The sequence below is a fragment of the Tribolium castaneum genome, chromosome 6 (genome assembly GCF_031307605.1).
Source record: "Tribolium castaneum strain GA2 chromosome 6, icTriCast1.1, whole genome shotgun sequence".
NCBI lineage: Eukaryota > Metazoa > Arthropoda > Insecta > Coleoptera > Tenebrionidae > Tribolium > Tribolium castaneum.
The window spans coordinates 7,433,999-7,455,555 of record NC_087399.1 but is presented as its reverse complement, the minus strand read 5'-3'; the positions used below and the strand labels follow the sequence as shown (position 1 = coordinate 7,455,555).

General features: G+C 32.3%; 1 protein-coding gene across 5 annotated transcripts in view; it reads left to right on the top strand.

The window, feature by feature from the left end:
- RapGAP1 (Rap GTPase activating protein 1) overlaps positions 1-21,557 on the top strand; it is a 162,921-nt gene that overhangs the window by 80,867 nt on the left and 60,497 nt on the right. The window contains exon 1 of one of the 5 annotated variants that reach the window (XM_967803.4): positions 10,984-11,234. The exons of 3 other annotated variants lie outside the window; for them this stretch is intronic. In XM_967803.4, the coding sequence (XP_972896.1) occupies positions 11,164-11,234 (71 nt within the window). In that variant the 5' untranslated portion in view covers positions 10,984-11,163. Of the gene's footprint in view, positions 1-10,983; positions 11,235-18,383; positions 18,405-21,557 lie in introns of those variants that run through there. One more of the 5 variants, XM_008198454.2, reaches the window with a different exon arrangement.

Here is a 21,557-nt window from a genome sequence, read left to right as displayed (position 1 = left end):
AATAAAATCTTCGATCACGTTGTTTCGATCGTAGATAACAAGTAAAGTCACTCACAATCAAGTCTTCCTAACTTTCCAAGCAAGTTAAAAATGTTGTAACCGAGAGTGTTCGATGACATGCAAGAACAAGATCCCGATCTCAACGAAACGAAAAGTCGTAACCTATTCTCGGGGCATTATGTAACGACAAATTGAAAAATGATAATACCAATGTGTTCTTTTCCTCGACACTAATCTCATTATGTCTAACGGATCGAGTTCGTTTCAATGCACTTCCTCTCAGTTGAATTATGTGGGTTAATAGTATATCCCGTCTTCGATTTTGCTCATTGTTTGGGTCACCGACCAACAAAAGAATCTTGACCCTGAGGCCGGACTCACGAAATCGAAATTGTTGCCTCTAACACCTCTCGAAAAGGGGGCACCGAAACCCTTTGTCGTTACAATGACAAAGAACACGCCGGTGTGCGCTTTGTTCTTCGTTTTGCTCGAGTCAATTGTCAGTTCTTGTTTCATCATTAATCTTGGCCTTATTGTTGGCATGCTGGGCCAGTTTTTACAATCACTGAGCTTAATTAATTAAGCCCGGTGCTTAAAATGTCCCAGAACGTACACGATTTTTTGATCGAGGGCTCGCAAACCAATAAACCATCCTCTCGACTCGAATAAAAGAAACAATGTGGCGTTTTTATGTTGTCAGCATAAATCACCCGCTCGAGGGGAAGGGTGGTGAAGTGCATCCGCGGCGTTATGTCGTCCCGTTTCTGCTGAAATTGCGTTGGGGGTTGTGTTTGCCGCAGTTTGGGCCGAAACTTTCGCCCCAGATTAATGACAGTTGAGTGCGGGATTAGTGGAAGTTGGCGTGACGATGATTATCGCTAGGGGTCGTATTTAGTTTAACTATTTACAATATATTTCTCTTCCGGACAAAGGGATCATCGATGTCGTAAAGTTGCTTGAACAAAAGTTGACACGGTATAATCCAATTTCGTTGTCGATTGTTACCGCAGTTTTGCTCCCTCTTTGTTGCCAAAGTTCGGGCTAAGGGATGATGAGTGCTTTTTCTGATCTGTCGCCGAGTCGCTACAAATTAACCAGCTCACAAATCATCGCTCTTTAACGAAATTGCCAACGGGTACAAACGCACGAAGAGAATTATTCATGCGGGAGGCTTTGTTCTTTAGAGACTAATGAATTCGTTAGGTTGGGATGATCGTTTTATCGAATATCGAAAGCGATATTTAGTGCGAGGGTTTGGAAATTCGCGTAATTGAAAGAGTTTCTTTAAAGAAAATATTATTTCTAGTGATTGTTAGAAATTTTTGGATCTATTTGCTTCAAATCTCCTTCCTCTAACAGAGATGTTAAATCACTTTCTTTAAACATTCACACTACATTTGCACATTTGGCAGCTTTTAATCAATGATCCTGTATGCGTTTAGACTACGGAGGACTAGAAGTTAGGAGACGAAACGAAAATCGTACCCAAAAAAATAGTACGACAGAGTAAAAATGAGGGCGCTTCGAATGTCTCGGCGCTAAATCGTTTTAAATTAATTTGAATTCGACCAATTTGCTAATTATTTGGAAAAAAAATGCAAAAATGTTGAGCTTTGCCTTCTTGACAAAGTGAGAAATACTTGCGACCAAAATTTTCATAAGAAACGTAAGAAAAAAATTCATTACAATTTAAAATTTGCGCTTAGTTCCGTATTTTTCAAGACGCTGCGAATACGGTTGAAGATAAAAGAAAAATATTAGGGAGAACTTTGTAGAGAATTAAATTTCTTAAAAAAAAGTCAGCGAGGCCATACTTCTATCGTCAATGGTTTAGGCCTCAAAGACGTTCAAAGACTGGGAATTTAATGTTCTACTTGCTTATCTGTTTTGTAGCAACGTTTTCTTTGTACACAATTAATTTTTTATTATGATTACGCTAAACCGCGAGGATCCTTCAAACTAATCACTCAGGCAAGTTTGTTGTGTGATTTATTGCAGACAGGGTGTAAGTCTTTCAGACGAACCGATCGGTATCGTAAATATTTTCAGGTCACTCTTGTCAAAACATCTTATTGTGAGAGTTGCTTATTTGAACACCATTATCTGTTGTAAAACTTTATGGTGTACAAAGAAAACGTTGCTACAATATTTTTTTGTTAGCTGTGTGCTAACCGTTACACTAATACAACCATTTTTCCAAAGTCATTGCTCTGAAAACGTAGACGGTAATGGAACAGCTGCGCTTTCTGGCGACATTGGACGGGAACGTGTTATTTGTGCGTCGTTTCATATCCTAACCTTTAGATATCCGTAGTTTATACCTAGAGATTTTTAGGTAGATTTAAAACTTTAATTAGGTGTTAAAAAAGTTTGTAAAATAACAAACGGGTATTAAAATCTGGTAATTTAGGTAAAATTTTTTATTAATTCTTACACCCCAGGAAAAAAACATAATTTTTATAGCAATACATTCCATTACAACAACAAACAAGACGAAAGACATTTGGTAAAAACTTAAATTTCTGTATTGCATCTGCAGCTGTTTGTGAAGTTAATTAATCGTTGAAACTAAATATTGTTCTAAATTTGCTGTTGCAAATTTGATTATTGTTTGTCTAGACAATGAACTTACTGTATGGCAATACCTACTAGTACTTAAATCAGACACCTCTGCATTACCATTATTTTTTCTTCAATTAACCTTTTTTATTTTCAGTTGATTTTTATATTCTCACTTTTTTGTGTTTACCAAATTGTAGGTCTTAGTTTATCACTAACTAATTTTTCTACAGTTCCTGAAGTGCTTTTTACAAAAATGTACACTCTAGTCACCAGTTTAATAGCTTCAAAGTGACAGGCTTACTGTTTATAACTTACTGAAATTTCGAAGTGAGAAAATGGTTCATTTTTCAAAGTGGCTTGACTAAAATAATGCTATGCTTGTGTTAGGGATCGTAAGTCTTCATAATTAAAAGATAGTGCAACCTTAAAAAAACTAATATTTCTAACTAAGATGTAGAAAAATTAAAAATTTAAAAACTGTTAAGTAAAATTTTAACGCTCAGATACTAAAAAAAACTTTAGAATTATAAAAGAGACACACGAATAAACATTACATTCTAAATAACAAAATCATTAAAAAGCTGTAAAGCTAAAAAATTTGAAAATTGAACTTGCAACTAAAAAAAAGTGAGATTAAAGTTCTACAGAACTAAGACACTAAGTGACTTAAAGAGTCAAAAATTAAAAAAAATCACAAGTCCGTAAACTAAGAACATTAAGAAATTGAAAAACTGAAATTGAAAATGAATATAAAATACGTACGAAGAAAGTAAGAAACTAAAAAGCTGAAATACTGGCAAAATTAAAAACTGTGTGAGGGAAACATTATAACTAAGCTAAGAAACAAAAAATCTTTAGATGTAAAATTAAAAAACTACTAAATTGAAAAATCTCGAACTTTTTTTTAAACTAAACCCTAGATACCCACTAATAAAAAAATAAAAAAATATCCTATTTTAAATAAAGAAGGTTAAACCCAACTTTAGAAATACAAGTTAATTTAGAAATTTAGGAGAAATAAAAATTGTGGCAAATACAGGGTTAGTCAATAATGGGTTATTTTTGATTTTTTTAATATGCGACTAATAATATCAGAATAATACTGTTTCCAGCTGAGTAATTGAAATTAGTCCACGATTACATTGTTCTGGATATGGTCAAGTTTGTCTTAACAGTTTGCTAAACTCTCATTATGGACTAATATAACTTAAAGGACAAAAAACCATGTCGATTTAATTAAGTGTACTTCAATCTTGAGTCTTTTTGATCATCTTTCTGTCTCTATTTTCGAACTACATTATACATGAAGGCAAGAAGGCTGACCTATTTCCTTTGGCAAGGGCACGAGTTTCGACTAGACTTTAATAAAAACTGACAACTGTCTATAAGAAACGATGTGCTTCACGTGGTATTTGTTTTTTGATACGATCGCGCGAATTTTTAAACCCATTCTCGTTTGCTGCTGTTCTTTGTTTATCTCACGCGATCTCTCCTCTATTTTTCCAAGTCTGACCCAGTGCCGTCTGTCGCTTAATAAAGCGTGAAGGCAAATAACATTTGTACCAAAACATGAAAAAACCAAGTCAGGTTGTTTGACCCCAGCTTGATGGTTGTGTTAAAGGTGAGAAATCAACTTGCAGATTTGAGCTTTCCAAATGAGTTATTATTACGATAATATCGCGTTGCTTAAACGTCATAGTTTTTTTTCTTTTGTGATTGCAATGTTGCACTAATCTACTCTCACTCGTGCAATTAGAAACATCGGCTTTCACAGCAACGTCTTCGTTCGTCTGATGAAGTTATGACTGGCTGAACAATACGTTGCAGATTGAAAACTCGTTTGTCGGTGACCATTTAATAAGCGAAAAATTTTTAATTGAAGACGTGGAAATTGCACGCATGAAGAAAACAAGAGCAAAATTCAATCCGAGACAGGAAACTATTACCTTTGCCTTGCTGCTTATTCGGGACTTAATTAAAAACGAAATCAAAAAGAAATATATCTTGTCTCCATTAAAATTATTGGTTTCATTTCCATTTTTTTATGGCCGCCAACAGGTGATTTTGGATGTTTAAGGCCGCTGAACTTGGATTTCCAACCATACACACAGATGTTTGATGCATAATTCCGGCGAGGAGACTTCGTGCACGAAATCGGATAAATCCGATGATTTATCTCAGCGTCTCGTTACACAAAAGGAGAAAAAAATCGAACTTGTAAATTCAGAGACGCGTTTTACGGTTTATGTTCCATTAGCGCACTGTTAAATATTCATTTCCGAAAATGTACAATAAAAGTATTTTATTTAAATAAGTATTTTTGATCAGTAAAAATAATAAAACCACAGTAAAAATAATAAATGCACAGTAAGAATAATAATTGCACAGTAAAAATAGTAAATGCACAATAAAAATAATAAATGCAGAGTAATAATAATAATGCCACAGTAAAAATAATAAATGCACAGTAAAAGAGCATAATTGCACAGTAAAAATAATAAATGCACAGTGAAAATAATAAGTGCACAGAAAAAATAGTAAATTCACAGTGAAAATAATAGATGCACATTGAAAATAATAAATGCACAGTAAAAATAATAAATGTACAGTAAAAATAGTAAATGCGCAGTAAAAATAATAAATGCACATTGAAAATAATAAATGCACAGAAAAAATTGTAAATGCACAGTGAAAATAATAGATGCACATTGAAAATAATTAATGCACAGTATAAATAATAAATGCACAGTAAAAATAGTAAATGCACAGTAAAAATAATAAATGCACAGTAAAAATAATAAATGCACATTGAAAATAATAAATGCACATTGAAAATAATAAATGCACATTGAAAATAATAAATGCACAGTAAAAATAGTAAATGCACAGTAAAAGTAATAAATGCACAATAAGAATAGTAAATGCACATTAGAAATAATAAATGCACAGTAAAAAGTATGGATGTACAGGAAAAATAATAATTGCACAGTAAAAATAATAAATGCACAGTAACAATAATAAATGCACAGTCAAATAGTAAATGCACAGTAAAAATTATTAATGCACAGTAAAAATGATAGATGCAAAGTAAAAATTATAAGTGCACAGTAAAAATAGCAAATGCACAGTAAAAGTAATAAATGCACAATAAGAATAGTAAATGCACATTAGAAATAATAATTGCACAGTAAAAATAATAAATGCACATTGAAAATAATAAATGCACAGTAAAAATAGTAAATGCACAGTAAAAGTAATAAATGCACAATAAGAATAGTAAATGCACATTAGAAATAATAATTGCACAGTAAAAAGTATGAATGTACAGGAAAAATAATAATTGCACAGTAAAAATAATAAATGCACAGTCAAATAGTAAATGCACAGTAAAAATGATAGATGCAAAGTAAAAATTATAAGTGCACAGTAAAAATAGTAAATGCACAGTAAGAATAATAAATGCACAATAAAAATGATAGATGCAAAGTAAAAATTATAAATGCACAGTAAAAATAGTAAATGCACAGTAAAAATAATAAATGCACAATAAGAATAATAAATGCACATTAGAAATAATAAATGTACAGTAAATAGTATAAATGCACAGGAAAAATAATAATTGCCCAGTAAAAATAATAAATGCACAGTAAAAATAATAAATACACAGTACAATTGTAGATGCACAGTAAAAATAATAAATGCACAGTGAAAATAATAAATGCACAGTAACAATAATAAATACACAGCAAAATAATAGATGCACAGTAAAAATAATAAATGCACAGTAAAATAATAAATGCACAGTGAAAATAATAAATGCAAAGTAAAAATAATAAATGCTAGCTAGCTAATAAGCGTTTATTATTTAAACTGTGCAAACTGAAACTAGATATTCTGCATATACGATTTTTTTACTGATTTTTTTTTATTTTTTATTGATCAAAATCGCATTTATTACCACCCAAAAAAGGTCGGCCAAAGTCGCCAAATGTCAGGGAGGGTTGGTCCGATATAGTTATCAGAGGGTGGATTCGATAAATGTCGGACGGTGATAGTTTTCCACCCCTAAACACTAGGGGGTGCCGGTTCTTTGTGTTGCCACCGGGTGGCGGAATTTCGACTGGATAACGATTTTCGCAAAAATCCCGACGTACTGCTGAAACAAAGGCGATGATTGTTTTTGTTTCAGGAGGCACGTGTCCGGACAATAGTATTGTTGTATCAATTTTATTATTTGTTTGACAATCGTCGCATGGTGGCGAATAAGAATATAATAATTTCGAGTCGCCTTCTTGCGGTTGGGAAATATCTGCACGAAGTTGCCGATTCAAAATCGAAATTAATGTAGTTATCTAGAAATTGTGCTTTTGACATTACGTAATTGTGAGATTCGTGTTGTTGGTTACGGCCTGTTAAACGTAATGAGTTTGAGTCATCCTGTCGAGATTTTTTTACAAAAATGCGGTTTTCCCAAGGGTTAATAAGTGATTTGGAGAAATTCTGGCATTGACCTAATGTGAATTCGCCTGTCATTGGCTTGTAAAAGTAATAATGAAGCTGTTTTTTGCGAAGATGCATAATTTAATGTTTGGCTAACGGTTTTATTATTATAATCATTTTTTAATTAAGATTATTTAATGCGAATGGAGATTTGATTATGCGATACGATGTTTTTGAAGTACCATTTCGTATGAATATAAATCGCTCTATTTATTATTTACGAACTTTCACTTTTAATTTTTCAAACATTTGGATTTTACAAACGAACGTTATCTAAACTTTCTAATACAGTTACCGAAAAAGTTGCCAATTTTGCCCGTTTACCGTTAAATATTTGGATGAAATATTGAGACATCCGTTCATAATTATCGAAAATTAATTACAAGATTATTGATTTTTATCTGAAACACGACTCATAATTATATAATTTTCGGGAGTATCAAATTTCAGATGCGAGATTTCCGAGATGGAATAAATCATCGTGAAAACGAAGCTTTCCCGAATTAAATAAATCAATCCACTTAGACCTTAATTCCACTGAAATATCGATTCAATCCATAACTCGTTTTGTTATCACCGCAACATTTCGAAATGTCAGCAAGAACCATCAATCGGAATTTCCATCGTTGTTGTTTTTAGTTGAAAACTTTTGCAACGACTATGTTTAATGAGGCGTTAAACTACTTGTCATGAGTTAATTTTTACAAAAAGGACGTTAACTTCAATGTAAAATTATCTCCTGCAGGTTTTTAACAATTTCACAGAAACGAGGTTTGAGATTTATTGATGGCGAGTATTAAAAACCTTGATGGCGGTTTAATTGCAATGCGAAAATGACAAATTAAATTTTTCTATTGTTTGCAAAAACTGGTCATTAGGGACTAACTACATGAGGGATTATTTCAGATATCTCTTGATCTTTTGCACAAGTAGGAAGGAGCTGTAATTTAATTAACAACGGGGTGTCGCGAGATTTGGAGGAATTAATCTATTCAACCGTTAAATTAACATAAGAGGATTACTCCGCTCAAATATTAAGCTCGGGGATAAAATTCGCGTTTTTTGTACACGCAACTAGCGTCCTAAAGTTGCATGTTTAAATACAAAGTAACAAAGTTAATAATACACTTAAAATATTGCTTAATTTTGTCTATAAACCACTATTTGTCGCAGCATTGGTCTATTGCTTTTGCCTATTCGTATCTTGATTTTTTTTCAAAACGCTTGAGCTATTCATTTCAATTTCATCTAAATGGAACATTATATTATACTTGTTCCGTTAGTGTATTGACTGTTGATAACAAATTTGGCTATTAGTGTTAATATCTTTTATTTATTAAGGCAGGACCAATGTAAAGTAATTTGGAAAATTGATTAGCGTCGCCAAATTCTCTATACTTTTTAAGTTTACATTTTTTTCAGTTTTTCTTTGTTTGCAATTTTCGCGAAAACTATTTATCGGAGAACAATGATCTTTTTTGAAAAAAACAGTTTTCAATTTTAATGTAAACCTATGTAAAACAATCTGGGCAATCGATTGGCGTTAAGAAAAGCACCAAATTTTCAGTAGTTTTTCAGATTTGATTTTTTTAGAATATTTGCATTTGTTTGCATTTTACTCAAAAACTATTAATCGAGGAACAATAGTCTTAAAAAACAGATTACAAAAAAAATTTCCAACGATAATAAACGTAATAGGGTTACGTCTAATAGTTCCAGAGTTATTGTCAATAACAAATGTCAAAAAAATGTTAAAATATTAACACAGTAACTTTTCAAAAGTTCATTGGGGCAAAACTTTTTGAAAAAGTGGAACTATTTTAATGTAGACCCATGTAAAATTATCTGGGGAATTTTCAATAGTTTTTAAGTTACGATTTTTTTTCATTTTTTGCATTTGTTTACAATTTACTCAAAAACTATTAATCGGGGAACAATAGTCTTAAAAAAATAGATTACAAAAAAAAAACTTTCCAACGTAATAGAGTTACGTCTAATAGTTCAAGAGTTATTGTTTGATGAATGTCAAAAGCATATTGAAATATTCAGTCACTTTTCAAAAGTTCATTGCGGCAAAACTTTTTAAAAAAGTGGAACTATTTTAATGTTGATCTATGTAAAATGATCTGGGGAATCGATTGGCGTCGAGAAAAGCGCAAAATTTTCAGTAGTTTTTAAGTTACGATTTTTTTTCATTTTTTGCATTTGTTTACAATTTACTCAAAAACTATTAATCGGGGAACAATAGTCTCAAAAAACAGATTACAAAAAAAACTTTCCAACGATAATAAACGTTATTAGGGTTACGTCTAATAGTTCCGGAGTTATTGTTTAATGAATGTCAAAAACATATTGAAATATTCAGTCACTTTTCAAAAGTTCGTTGCGGCAAAACTTTTTAAAAAAGTGGAACTATATTAACGTTGACCTATGTAAAATGATCTGGGGAATCGATTGGAGTCGAGAAAAGCGCAAAATTTTCAGTAGTTTTTAAGTTACGATTTTTTTTTAATTTTTTGCATTTGTTTACAATTTACTCAAAAACTATTAATCGGGGAACAATAGTCTTAAAAAAACAGATTACAAAAAAAAAACTTTCCAACGATAATAAACGTAATAGAGTTACGTCTAATAGTTCAAGAGTTATTGTTTGATGAATGTCAAAAACATATTGAAATATTCAGTCACTTTTCAAAAGTTCATTGCGGCAAAACTTTTTTAAAAAGTGGAACTATATTAACGTTGACCTATGTAAAATGATCTGGGGAATCGATTGGAGTCGAGAAAAGCGCAAAATTTTCAGTAGTTTTTGAGTTACGATTTTTTTTTGCATTTGTTTACAATTTTCTTGAAAACTATTAATCGGAGAACAATGGCCTTTTCTGAGAAAAATAAGTTATCAAAAAAAAATCTTTCGCTGAGTATTTTATTAAAAGAAAAATATAAAAATTACGACTAAAATTATGTAACAAAATTAATAAAGATGCAAGCGTTTGCTCGTTAAAAATCTGTGTAGAAAATGATAAACGTGTTAAGTTGAAATATCGAATAATACGAAAACGAAGGAGAAAAAAAACGTAACTGAAGTCGTTTATCGTTCGAGCGAAAAAAATTCGTGATTTATCTTATAACTATAACAAATTTCTAATTTTGAGGAAAATCCTAGACTTGGCTCTCGTAAATTAAAAATAAATAAATAAACAACCTAAAGTGACTCAATAACATTAACAACAACAATAATTAAATTCGATTGAGTGAACTTTGTCGATTTTATGAACACCTCTGGTTTTATTTGAATTTTAATTGAACGCCTAGTATTTACATTTTACCTAACAAATCATAATTTACTACTTAGCATTAATTAGTTTATCTAGTATATACAATATTTTGCTTAGAAAATAGTTTATTACTATTTTTTCTTCTTTTGTGTATGTTCAGTTTTTTCTAAGACATTTGAGCTATTTATTTCAATTTCAACCAAATGAAACCGTGAAAGCATTTACGACCACCTTGTCAACACGCGTCAAAGATGTTTTTGTGACCATTTATCTTTTTTTTAGTTTTAACGCCTTTGAACCGTAAAATAAAAAAAAACAATTCCCAATTGGTGTCACATTTACCCCGAAATATCAGTCGCTGAACTGTTAACCTTTTTCTGTCAACACCGAAAGCTAAATAACACAGTCAGTATTGACTTTGCGATATTTCCCCAAAACCAATGATGTTGTTCTCGTATGGTTGATCTAAATTGCATCCTGCGGAAGATAGAAGAAGAATGCAAATCAGCCGCTCCCAAGTGCGGCAAATTGGCAAAGCTTGTCGCCGCCCCCGTGCGGAATCGGGTCCGAAACCGCGTTTGTTTATTGTCCGAAAAGAGAGGGGAACAGCTCCAAAGGCCAGCGTTCCCCTAGTTTATTTCACGGCGAGAGAGCTTCACTTCACCTTCTCTCTATTCATCCAAACGAGTCGCTTTCAGTAGTCTTTCGGACGGCATGCGAAGAGAAAGCTCCGCTCGCAGCGGCTTCAGCCGTCCACACACGTGTGCAATATCGCGTCAAGTGCAGTGATGTAACGGTCCAGGTGCAATAGTGCAGTGCAAAAATGAAGTATTTCAGCACGGGACACAAGGAGTCCTACACTTTGATCGCGCGCAAGAGACACGTGAAGAAACTGTAAGTGAAACGATGCAGTTTCCTCATTTTGTGCGTGCTAATCAGGCCGCTGCGATTGGGGAGAAAGCTGACAAATTTTCTTATCAGATGGCCGAATGATTGATCGGGTGTGCAGAACCGTGCGAGATTTTTTCTAAACACCGACTGACAAGTCTTCGACGATAAAAGTACAGTTGGATGTAGTTTTATTGTCCGCGTTTCGTCGAGACGACATTACAAACGCATTGTAGACATTTTTCAAACATCAATCATCACTTTCGGCCAAAGAAATATTAACACACGGCGGATCAGATAAGGCGTTTAATTTCCGATTTTTTTTTTCAAAATTTTTTACAACGTGCGTCATAGAAATTATATTTCCAGTGAGTGCCTGGCATTTATTGCAAAATTCCTAAAGCTTGCGTTATTCGGTTTTGCATTAATGCGAGAGTTGTGAAAATGAAATTAAAAACGGAATCGCAAGAATTTATTAGGCGCTGTTTAGCGTTTAGCTTCCGATATTTTACCACAGGGATGGGTTTTGACAATTCTAATTAACAATAGGTTATAATGTCCGAAAATCTCGCAAATGACTTGAGTTTTTAGCTTCAAAAACATGTGAAGTGGTCTGGAAAGGCAATGTGGGAATTTTTGATCAAATTTTTGAAAATAATTGGACTTTTACGATCAAAATGCATATTTTCTGCTAGAATTAGGCGGTTTTTTGGCCTCATTTGCGACGATATTTTGCTAAGTACTGCTATGATCAAGAATAATGACACCCCTACCAAAAGGGGTGGATTGCAAAAATCCTACTAAAATCTTTTTAGGCCATAAATTTCAACAAACAGGTCCAGCTAGGGTAAATTTTTACTTTAGCTACTTCTGGATTTTTGAAAATTTTTTTTTTGCATTTTGCTTTAAAAAGCCTCTAGATCAAAGATATGACCATGAAAGTTTGTGCAAATGCCCCGTTTTCGAAAAATTCGACTTTGAATGACCTTGACCTAGACTTTTTAAATTTTATTAACACTCTAATAAATGATATTAGCCGTAAATATAACTATAAATGAGGCAAGGCGCCTACAGATGATAGCCCACAGGCTGGGGCTTCGCCCCAGCGACCTAAAAATAAACATACCCCACGGACGATTAAACTCGAAAATGTTGAACTCGAAACGTGGAATAGTGATTTTTATGGAGCTACAGCGCGTACAGGTCGTAGGGTACAGGCTGGGGCTTCGCCCCAGCAAACTAAAAATAAACATACCCCACGAACAATTAAACTCGAAACCGTGGAACTCGAAACGTGGAATAGTGGTTTTTATGGAACTATGTTGCGCGTGGCTGGGGCTTCGCCCCAGTTAACTAAAAGGAAACATACCCCACGACCAATTAAACTCGAAAACGTGGAACTCGACACGTGGAATAGTGTTTTTTATGGAGCTAGGGTGCCGTACAGTTCGTGGCAGGAGGCTGGGGCTGCGCCCCAGCTAACTAAAAGGAAATATACACCACGATTGGTAAATTAACCTCAAGAACGTAGCACTCACAAAAAAATACCTTGTTCACCACTAGTAAGTAAAATAGTAATGGAGTGGTGTTATTGGTAAATTGCATGAAGGGAAATGCCGGAATGCAACAACGCATCCCCACTTCCGTCAATCAGCCAATCAGAGCACAGAGACATAAATTCAAATTGCAAAATATGAAAAAATACACCTATTTTTTAATGAACAAGGTATAATACGTCATTTAAATTCATTCTGGGAATACCCGAAGGTGTTATAATCATAACAAACACGCAGGTGCGATTCTTACCTGTTGAAGCTAAACAATAACAACCAATCAGAAATAAGCACACGCAACGCATGCACACCCTGGTGGCGAACGTTGTATCCCTTAAAATCAACAAAAATGGCGATTCAAGTGAAATGAGTGAAAATAAAAATTATTTTTGTAATGTTATTTTCAATTTGCACAAGAAAATTCATAGTGTACGGTCATCAGGGCACTCAGAGGAATCGTTTGGCGTAAGTTTCAGCTTGAAAATCCAGAAGTAGTTAAAGTAAAAAATTACCCCAGCTAGTTTATAAATTAGCCAAACCTACACATTAACTCTATCACAACGAAATGATTTGTGGCAGTAGTTTAGGGGTGTCATTCTTTTTAATCGTGACTGTACGCAGTTAAATGCGTTTCTGGATGTCACAAAACGACATAATTTTAGAACTTTTTCTAATTCTGGTTTATTTTTGACGAGGTTTCACTAACCATTTGCATTTTTGTTTGAAAAATGTACTGAAAACACGGAAATGTAATGTTTTTTATATCTATTTTTTCGGAATAATTCCTACTGAACAATCAGTGATCACAAGTCTTTTTTTTCATAATAAGTTTTATCGTTTTGTTCGTTTTCTCTCTTTAGATCGAAAATATATAAAAAAGACACATTTTCTGATAGTGTTTTTTTGGCTAATTTTTGAAGTACTTAGTTAAATTCGTTTTTGGATGTCACATAGGCGACTGAGTTTTGGGAATTTATCGAATTTTCTATTTATGTTTGAAAATTTACTAATCAATTACATTTTTGGTTGAAAAATGTACGAAATTTAAATAATTTTTCATTATTTTATTAATTCCTATTAAAAATTCAGTGAGATCGAGCTATTTTCTTTCATAATTGCTTTTATCGTATTTTTTTTCTCGTTTTCAAGTCGTACTTTTTAATAAAAGACACGTTTTCGGTGGATTTTTGGCTTATTTTTGACGAACTTTTGCTTTCAGCTCTTTTTATTTTTCATAATTAGTTTAATCTGTTTTTTTCGTTTTTTATTCGTCCTTTAACTAAATCGAAAATATACAAAAAAGATACATTATTTGAAACAATTTGACGTTTTTTTGGCCTAATTTGATGAACTTTTGTAAAGTACATAGTTAAATGCGTTTCTTGGAGGTCACAGAAGTGACTCAATTTCGGAAATTTTTCGAATTTTTTAATTTATTCTTGATGAAATTTTACTAACGTATTGTATTTTTGGTTGAAAAATGTACTGAATTTAATTTCTACTGAAAATTCATTGATCTCGAGCCTTTTTTTATTAATAACGAGTTTAATCTTTTTTTCGATTTCTATTCGTTCTTTTATTAGATCGAAAATAAACAAAAAATATACATTTTTTGATACAATTCGGGTGTTTTTGGTTTATTTTTGACAAACTTTTGCGAAATACGTAGTTAAAAGCATTTCTGGATGTCACAAAAGCGACTCAATTTTGGGAATTTTTCGAATTTTTCAGATTATTTTTGACGAAAGTTCACTAACCAATTGCCTTTTCTGCTTAAAAAAGGTACTAAAAACACACCAAAATTTAAAATTAAATGTAATTCCTACTGAAAATTTAGTGATTCAAACTTTTCTTTCATAATTAGTTTCTTCTTCTTTTTTCGTTTTTTAACTCGTACTTATTTTAAATCGAAAACGTGCAAAATGACATAATTTCTAATACAATTCGTTGTTTTTTTGGTTTATTTTTGACGAACTTTTGAAGTACGTAGTATAATGCGTTTTTGGAGGTCACAGAAGAGACTCAACTTCGGAATTTTTTTTAATTTTCGGTTTATTTTTGATGAAATTTTACTAACGTATTGGTTAAAAAATGTACTGAATTTAATTTCTACTGATAATTTTGTGATCTCTGAGTCTTTTTTTATTCATAATTAGTTTTACTTTTTTTTGTTTTCTACTCGTACGTTTTTATTTTTTTCTTTTAATTTTTTTCGAAAACATGTAACATAGACATGCATTTTTTGCTACCATTGAGGGTTTTTTGGCAAAGAACGTAGTTAAATGCGTTTTTGGATGTTACGAAAACTACTCAATTTTGGGAAATTTTCGGTTTATTTTTGACGAAATTTCACTAACCAATTGTATTTTGGGTTGAAAACACGAAAATGTATTGATTTTTATTATTTGAACAATTTAGTTTCTACTGAAAATTCAATGATTTGTAGCCCTTTTCTTTTATAATTAGTTTCGTTTTATTAATCGTTTTATACTCAAACTTTTTTAGATAGAAAGCATGCATAAAGACACATTTTCTAACACAATTTGGTGTTTTTTTGGCTTATTTTTAAGGAATTTTTGTGTAATAACTAGTTAATTGCGTTTTTGGATGTCACAAATGCGACAAAATCATTTCATTTTTGATTTACCTTTGTGAATTTTTCTATTTTTTATGCTTATGTTTGACGAAATTTTATGAACCAATCGTATTTTTATATGCACAAAAATTTAGTAATTTATTATTATCTTACTGACAATTCAGTGATCTCGAGCCCTGTTTTTTCATAATTATATTCTTCGTTTTTTTTTCGTGTTCTGTTGGTACTACTATTCCACTACGTGGTGTGTTTACTAGATGCATAATTGATAGTTTAAGAAACGAGTTTTGTCCAATCATTTCCACTTTGCATTGACTTTTTGTGTTTATTTTGTGGCAAAACGTTGGTTGCCACTGTAAAAAATTATCATTAGCACTCGAGCAAGTGCTCGGAATGGCGTTTTTACTGTTTGCGTTAGTGTTTCAGTTTTTGTAACGTTTCGATTTAGTGCATTTCCGCGATACGTGAAAGCGGAGGAGAATCGGCGCTGAAAACCGTGCAAAAATCCTCTCGTTTATTAATAGTGCTACGGATTAGCGTTTTTAATCTCGTATCTGCGTGTTAAATAGACTGCTTCTGCTTCAGGGCGGCAATAAATCTCCTGCACCGTGTAAGAATCAGTTGCATAATTACACAGTTTCCGCAGTTTCACTGCACCCACAATAATATTAAATTAATGATAACAATTATGAGTTTCGAAGTGAAGACGTTAATCACTTTCGTTATCGATGCGAAAACTGAAAAAAGGCTAAATACGAGTCAAGGCCTCGGGAAATTTCTTGTAATTGGTGTAAACAGTTTGTGTATCTATTTCCGGCGGATAAGGTCACTGCGATGACAAATTGTGTGTCGATTAGCATTTCGGTGTAAAGTCTGACCGATAAATGGTAAGTAAATCCGGGACGCGGATTAATTCCGGAGAAATGTGAGTGGCATCTGTCATGCGACTGTTTGATTGTTGAGAGAGTAGAACAATTCCGGTCGATTTTCTAGGCGAAACACGAGTAATTTGACTTTTTGTTTTGTGGCCTCTTTGAGATGCCGTCGATTTCTCTCAACTCACAATAAAAAAAATAACAAAAAAAATGTTTTTTTTAGAAAAAAGCTATTTAAAAGATGCACCAAAAAGAAAAAAATTATTTTTTTCTATCAAATTTGGAATAAAAGTTTTGGGATCAGTGTTCAATTTAAGAAAATAATTCTGTAATGCCGTATAGTTATGACCAATGACCGTTCCCAAAGCTTTTATGAATTTTAAAATCCTAATTTGTAAGCAAAAATATTCTCCTCTGATGGAAAAACATTATTTTTTACTTTTTAGTGCATCTTTTAAATAAAAGTTTTTTTCTAAATTTTTTATTTATTGCTTTTTAGTCTTTACTTATTCTAAACGTCTTTTTCTCTGAGATTTAGTTTCGACGTATTATTGTAACACCATTATTTTGCTGATTTGTGCAAACTTGTTTAGTGGTATGTGTTAGAAAAGCGTTTTTTTGACATAAATGTTAAATTAATATGATCTTGATGAATTTTTATTGGTGGATAGTACTTGCTTAAAGGAAAATTTTGACTAAGTTATTGGTTTATTCGAATTATTTGCATAATTTTGACTCGATTTTCGCAAAATTTTACTCATAAGTATATAGCTAATAAGTAAAAAAGCAATAAATAGTTTTAGATCAATTTATATTTTTTAATTATTTTGTAGTACTTGTATTTTTGGTAGATTGGACAAACAAAAAGGACCATATTTCGTCAAATATCTTAAAAATTACGCATCGTAGAACAAAAATTAAAACAAATTTGGAATCCGTGGATATTTTTACGTCAATTTAGATACTTTTTACATAAATTTTTGATTACACTGTAATATGGATGACTTTTTTATTGATAGATGAGCATAAAAATTTTGACCAAGTTGGTTTATTCGGATTATTGGCACAATTTTGACTTCATTAAAAAAAAATTGTTTATAAATAAATTACTAACAAGTAAAAAAGGCTATAAGTAGTTTTTGAACAATTTCTATTATTATTTTTATGTTGTATTTATTTTTGGAAGATTGTTTTTTTAGAAAAAAGCTTTTATTTAAAAGATGCCCTAAAAAGTAAAAAATTATGTTTTTCTATCAGAGAATATTTTTGCTTACAAATTATGATTTTAAAATATATAAAAGCCTATATAAATTTTAAAATCCTAATTTGTTAGCGAAAATATTCTCCTCTGATAGAAAAACATTATTTTTTACTTTTTAGTGCATCTTTTAAATAAAAACTTAAAAAAACATTTTTTTAAATTTTTTCAATTATTGTTTTTTAGTCCGTATTTATTCTAAACGTCTTTTATTCTGAGAGTTAGTTTCGCCATATTATTGTAACACCATTATTTTGGTAATTTGTGCAAACTTGTTTAGTGGTATGTGTTAGAAAACAGCTGTTAGCATTAAAAAAACATCCTAACCTCTGTTCTGTATCTATACTCTATCGTTCAACATAAATGAATTAAAAAAATAGCGACATTGGTTTAACGAAACAATAAAAATGATCAGGTATTAATATATTGCCCAATGACCAAGATACCGTTAATGTTGGTATAAGTTACGGTATGTACACATCGAAAATACACATCGAAAACCTATTTGTAAAATTTCAAAACCCCATTTAACCCTTTTAGGGGGTAATTACTTGCATTGTCACGCAGATTACGTAAGTGTGCAAAATTTCAATTCATTGGGACAACGGGAACTTTTTCAAATTTGGCTCCAAAAATATGAAACAGACAGACAGACAACAAAGCAAGTTAAATAAAAGCTTTTATAAGGTACTCAGGTTTTCGCCGCGGATTCGATGTCGCATGCGGAAAATAAATAGATTGATTTCTACTTTGATAATTCTTTAGAAATTTCAAAATAACGTATTTACATATGATAAAAATAGACCAAAAATCGTTGAAACGTTCAGTAATCGCCGGTGTTTCTCGATGTAAATTTGCTAGTCGGTGTGTTTATCTGTTTACCAAAGCATAAATGTAAGTAGATGAGGGTGAATATTAAATATGCATGCTTGAAGTCGCTAAGAAAATAGAGTGAAAGTTATTTACGCTACTGAGGAATTCGCCGCAATAATTATTACTCCGTCAAGTCGTCAGTTCATGAGCCTACAAATTAAATAATTAGAGGTGTTATTCACAGCTCCCCGTAATAATTATTTCGGATCTTCTCGCATCAATCATGTCTAACAAAGAGCACAGTTTAGCGCATTTAATCGTCGAGAAACTCACACAATTGTCGAATTCCTCCACTCGGTTTGGTGGCCTTTTTTCGTGCAAAATCTCCCCTAGTTTAAATCCAGTCCGCATTCAAATTTATTTTAATTCATGCGAAGACGTTGCGTCTCATAACCGATTTTTGGTCATGACGTTAATTATGTCATTGTGTGTTTGAAAACAAGTTTCTTTTTACGGCGATCGACACGGTTTGTACAAATTTATTAATTAAGACAATTTCGTACTCTTGCCACTTTCACGCGAATTATTCGGGAGGCAGGCAATTAAGCTTCTTGCCTTTTTCATGGAAATGTGGAACGATACTCTGGAGCCTTTGTTGGCTTTATTTCGGGCCCGTTTGCATACATTTTCGTGTGGGAGCGGATATTTGGGTTTAACTTGAGAACGGAGGAAATTACCGGCTTTTATTAACGCAACAAGTCCGCCGAAGACAGGAAATCAAAAGAGTATTGTTTGGATAAGTACTAATTCGGTACCAAATAATAATTAAGCGGGCTGGCTGGGAAATCTGCGTTATCAATACGTATGACTCATAAATATCTCACGTTACGATAAGAGAATTCTCGTAAACTGACCTCAAAATTATGCAACAAACTTGGCAAAAGACGTAAAAGCGAGCGCCTTTGTTGGCGCACAAACGTAAAGATTCAATATTTAAATTCTACGTTTAAAATAGCCGAATTGTTTCAGTCAGCACCGTGGCGGTAAAAATAGAAGATCTAAGCCACGAGATCATGCAAATGCTGTTTCAAATCTACATCTTTAATAATAGATCACTGACATGCTGAGCTTTTGTTGAATGCGAAATTTTAATCACTTCCAGTTTTTTTTCAACGTTGTTGATATCATCTTACAAGGAAGATACGTCGTGCATGTGTGAAATGTGGATTTATCTCGTTTGCGGCAAAACGCCGAGGAAATGTTAAGCAAATATCGCAAGTCCGTTTTTTGTCGCTTTTTTTTTTAGTTAGAACTTATCTGTGTCAATAAACGGCATGAGAATGCAGAAATGGGAAAAAATGCGAAATCATGGCTTGATAGGTTTTCGATGATTGTTCGTGACGTTTCGTTTCATTTTTGAAATTTGATCAAAACTTTTGTGTTGGAAATAGAGAGAAAAGCTTTTCTATAAAAATATTTGTCATAGAACAACAGAGTTGAGATGAAATTTAACCTTAAACTACGGATATCTAAAGGTTAGGATACGAAACCACGTACAAATAAAACGGTCCCGTCTTCGATGGCCTTTGGTGGAGAGCGCAGTTGTTAAGTTTTCAAAAAAATGTTGTATTTGTATAATTGTTAACAGACAAACAAAAAAATTCAAAATAATAAGTCACAAACATAATGCAAAAAATAAATGTTATCGTAAACTGAATTTAAAACTTTTACAAATTTGCACTCTGTCTTATATTTTTCAAAACGCTGCAAATACGGTTACAATTGCAAGAAAAATGTAGGAATGAAAGTTGTAGAGAATTAAATTTCTCACAAAAAAGTCCGCGAGACCATATCTTTATTTTCAACCATTTAGGCCCCAAAATCGTTCAAAGATGCTTAAGCGACGCATTTGCTTCATTTCGCCAGTGGTCAAGTATTGCAAAGTTAATTTATACCTAAACCGTTGAAGATAAAAATATGGTGTCGCGGACTTTTTTGTAGAAAATTTAATTCTCTACAATTTTGTTCTTTACACATTTTTTGTATCTTCCACCGTATTTACAGCGTTCGCAAAAATATAAGATGGAACGCAAATTGATAATTCTTTGCGCACCGTCGCATATTTATCAAAACGCTGGGAATACGGTTGAAGATACAAAAAAAGTGTAAGGAAGAAAGGTGTGGAGAATTAAATTTCCTATAAAACAGTCCAGACTCATATTTTTATCTTCTATAATTTAAGTGTAAATTAGCTTTCCGTTACTTGACCACCGCTTGAGCGTCTTTGAACATTTTTAGGGCATAAACCGTTAACAATAGAGATATGGTCCTGCGGACTTTTTTAAAGAAAGACTAATACTCTACAATTTTTTTTCCAACATTTTTCCTGTATCTCTAACCGTATTCACAGCGTTTTGATAAATAAGGGACGAAGCGCAAATTTTAAATATTTTTTTCTCATGTTTCTTATAAAATTTTGGTCAGTTTTTTTTTTCAGTGTGATAAGAGTGCAAAGCTCAACATTTACCTGAAATTTTTTCAAGTAATTAGTAAATTAGTTGGATGTCATATAACGCTTGAAGCGCCCTCCAAATCCCAGTGGCATTTCTTGCCAACTAAACTTTGCTTGTTTTCTTAATACTGAGTTCACTTTTCCTTGTATTTTATTTTTAGTTTCTGTACCAAACTCTTTACTTATTACCAACAGTTTTCTGTGGAATTTACCTTTTTGTTGTCTTGATTTGTGTCAGAAACTTAATAAAAAACCAGATTTTATTTCTTGCTGTATGTAGGGATTACATTGTAAGTTAGCGCATTTATCCCGCGGTTTTGAGCCGGGCTTTGCTATTAATTATGGCTAGTTTTCGCATGTTTCCACCCACGTAACTGTCACTGATGACAACTTAACCGTCATTTGGAATTAATAGCAATTCGCTGTGGCAAAAATTCGATAAAACTAGTGTTGAATAACACAATTAGGATGGAATTGATGTCATCTGTTACGTTTTGCAAAATTACGCACTCTCCATCATGACGCTCGATAAATATTGTGTTGAACAGCCACTCCATCATGTTTTTCTCTCATTTACCATCGCTTCTGTTTTATGACCCTTGTCTAAAATTCAATTTATAAAAGATACGAGAGCAGATTAATTAATTTTAAATTAAGTGTGCACCTAAATAGAACTTTTAATACGAATACAGCTTTAATTAAAGCCAAAACTTCCAACTTGA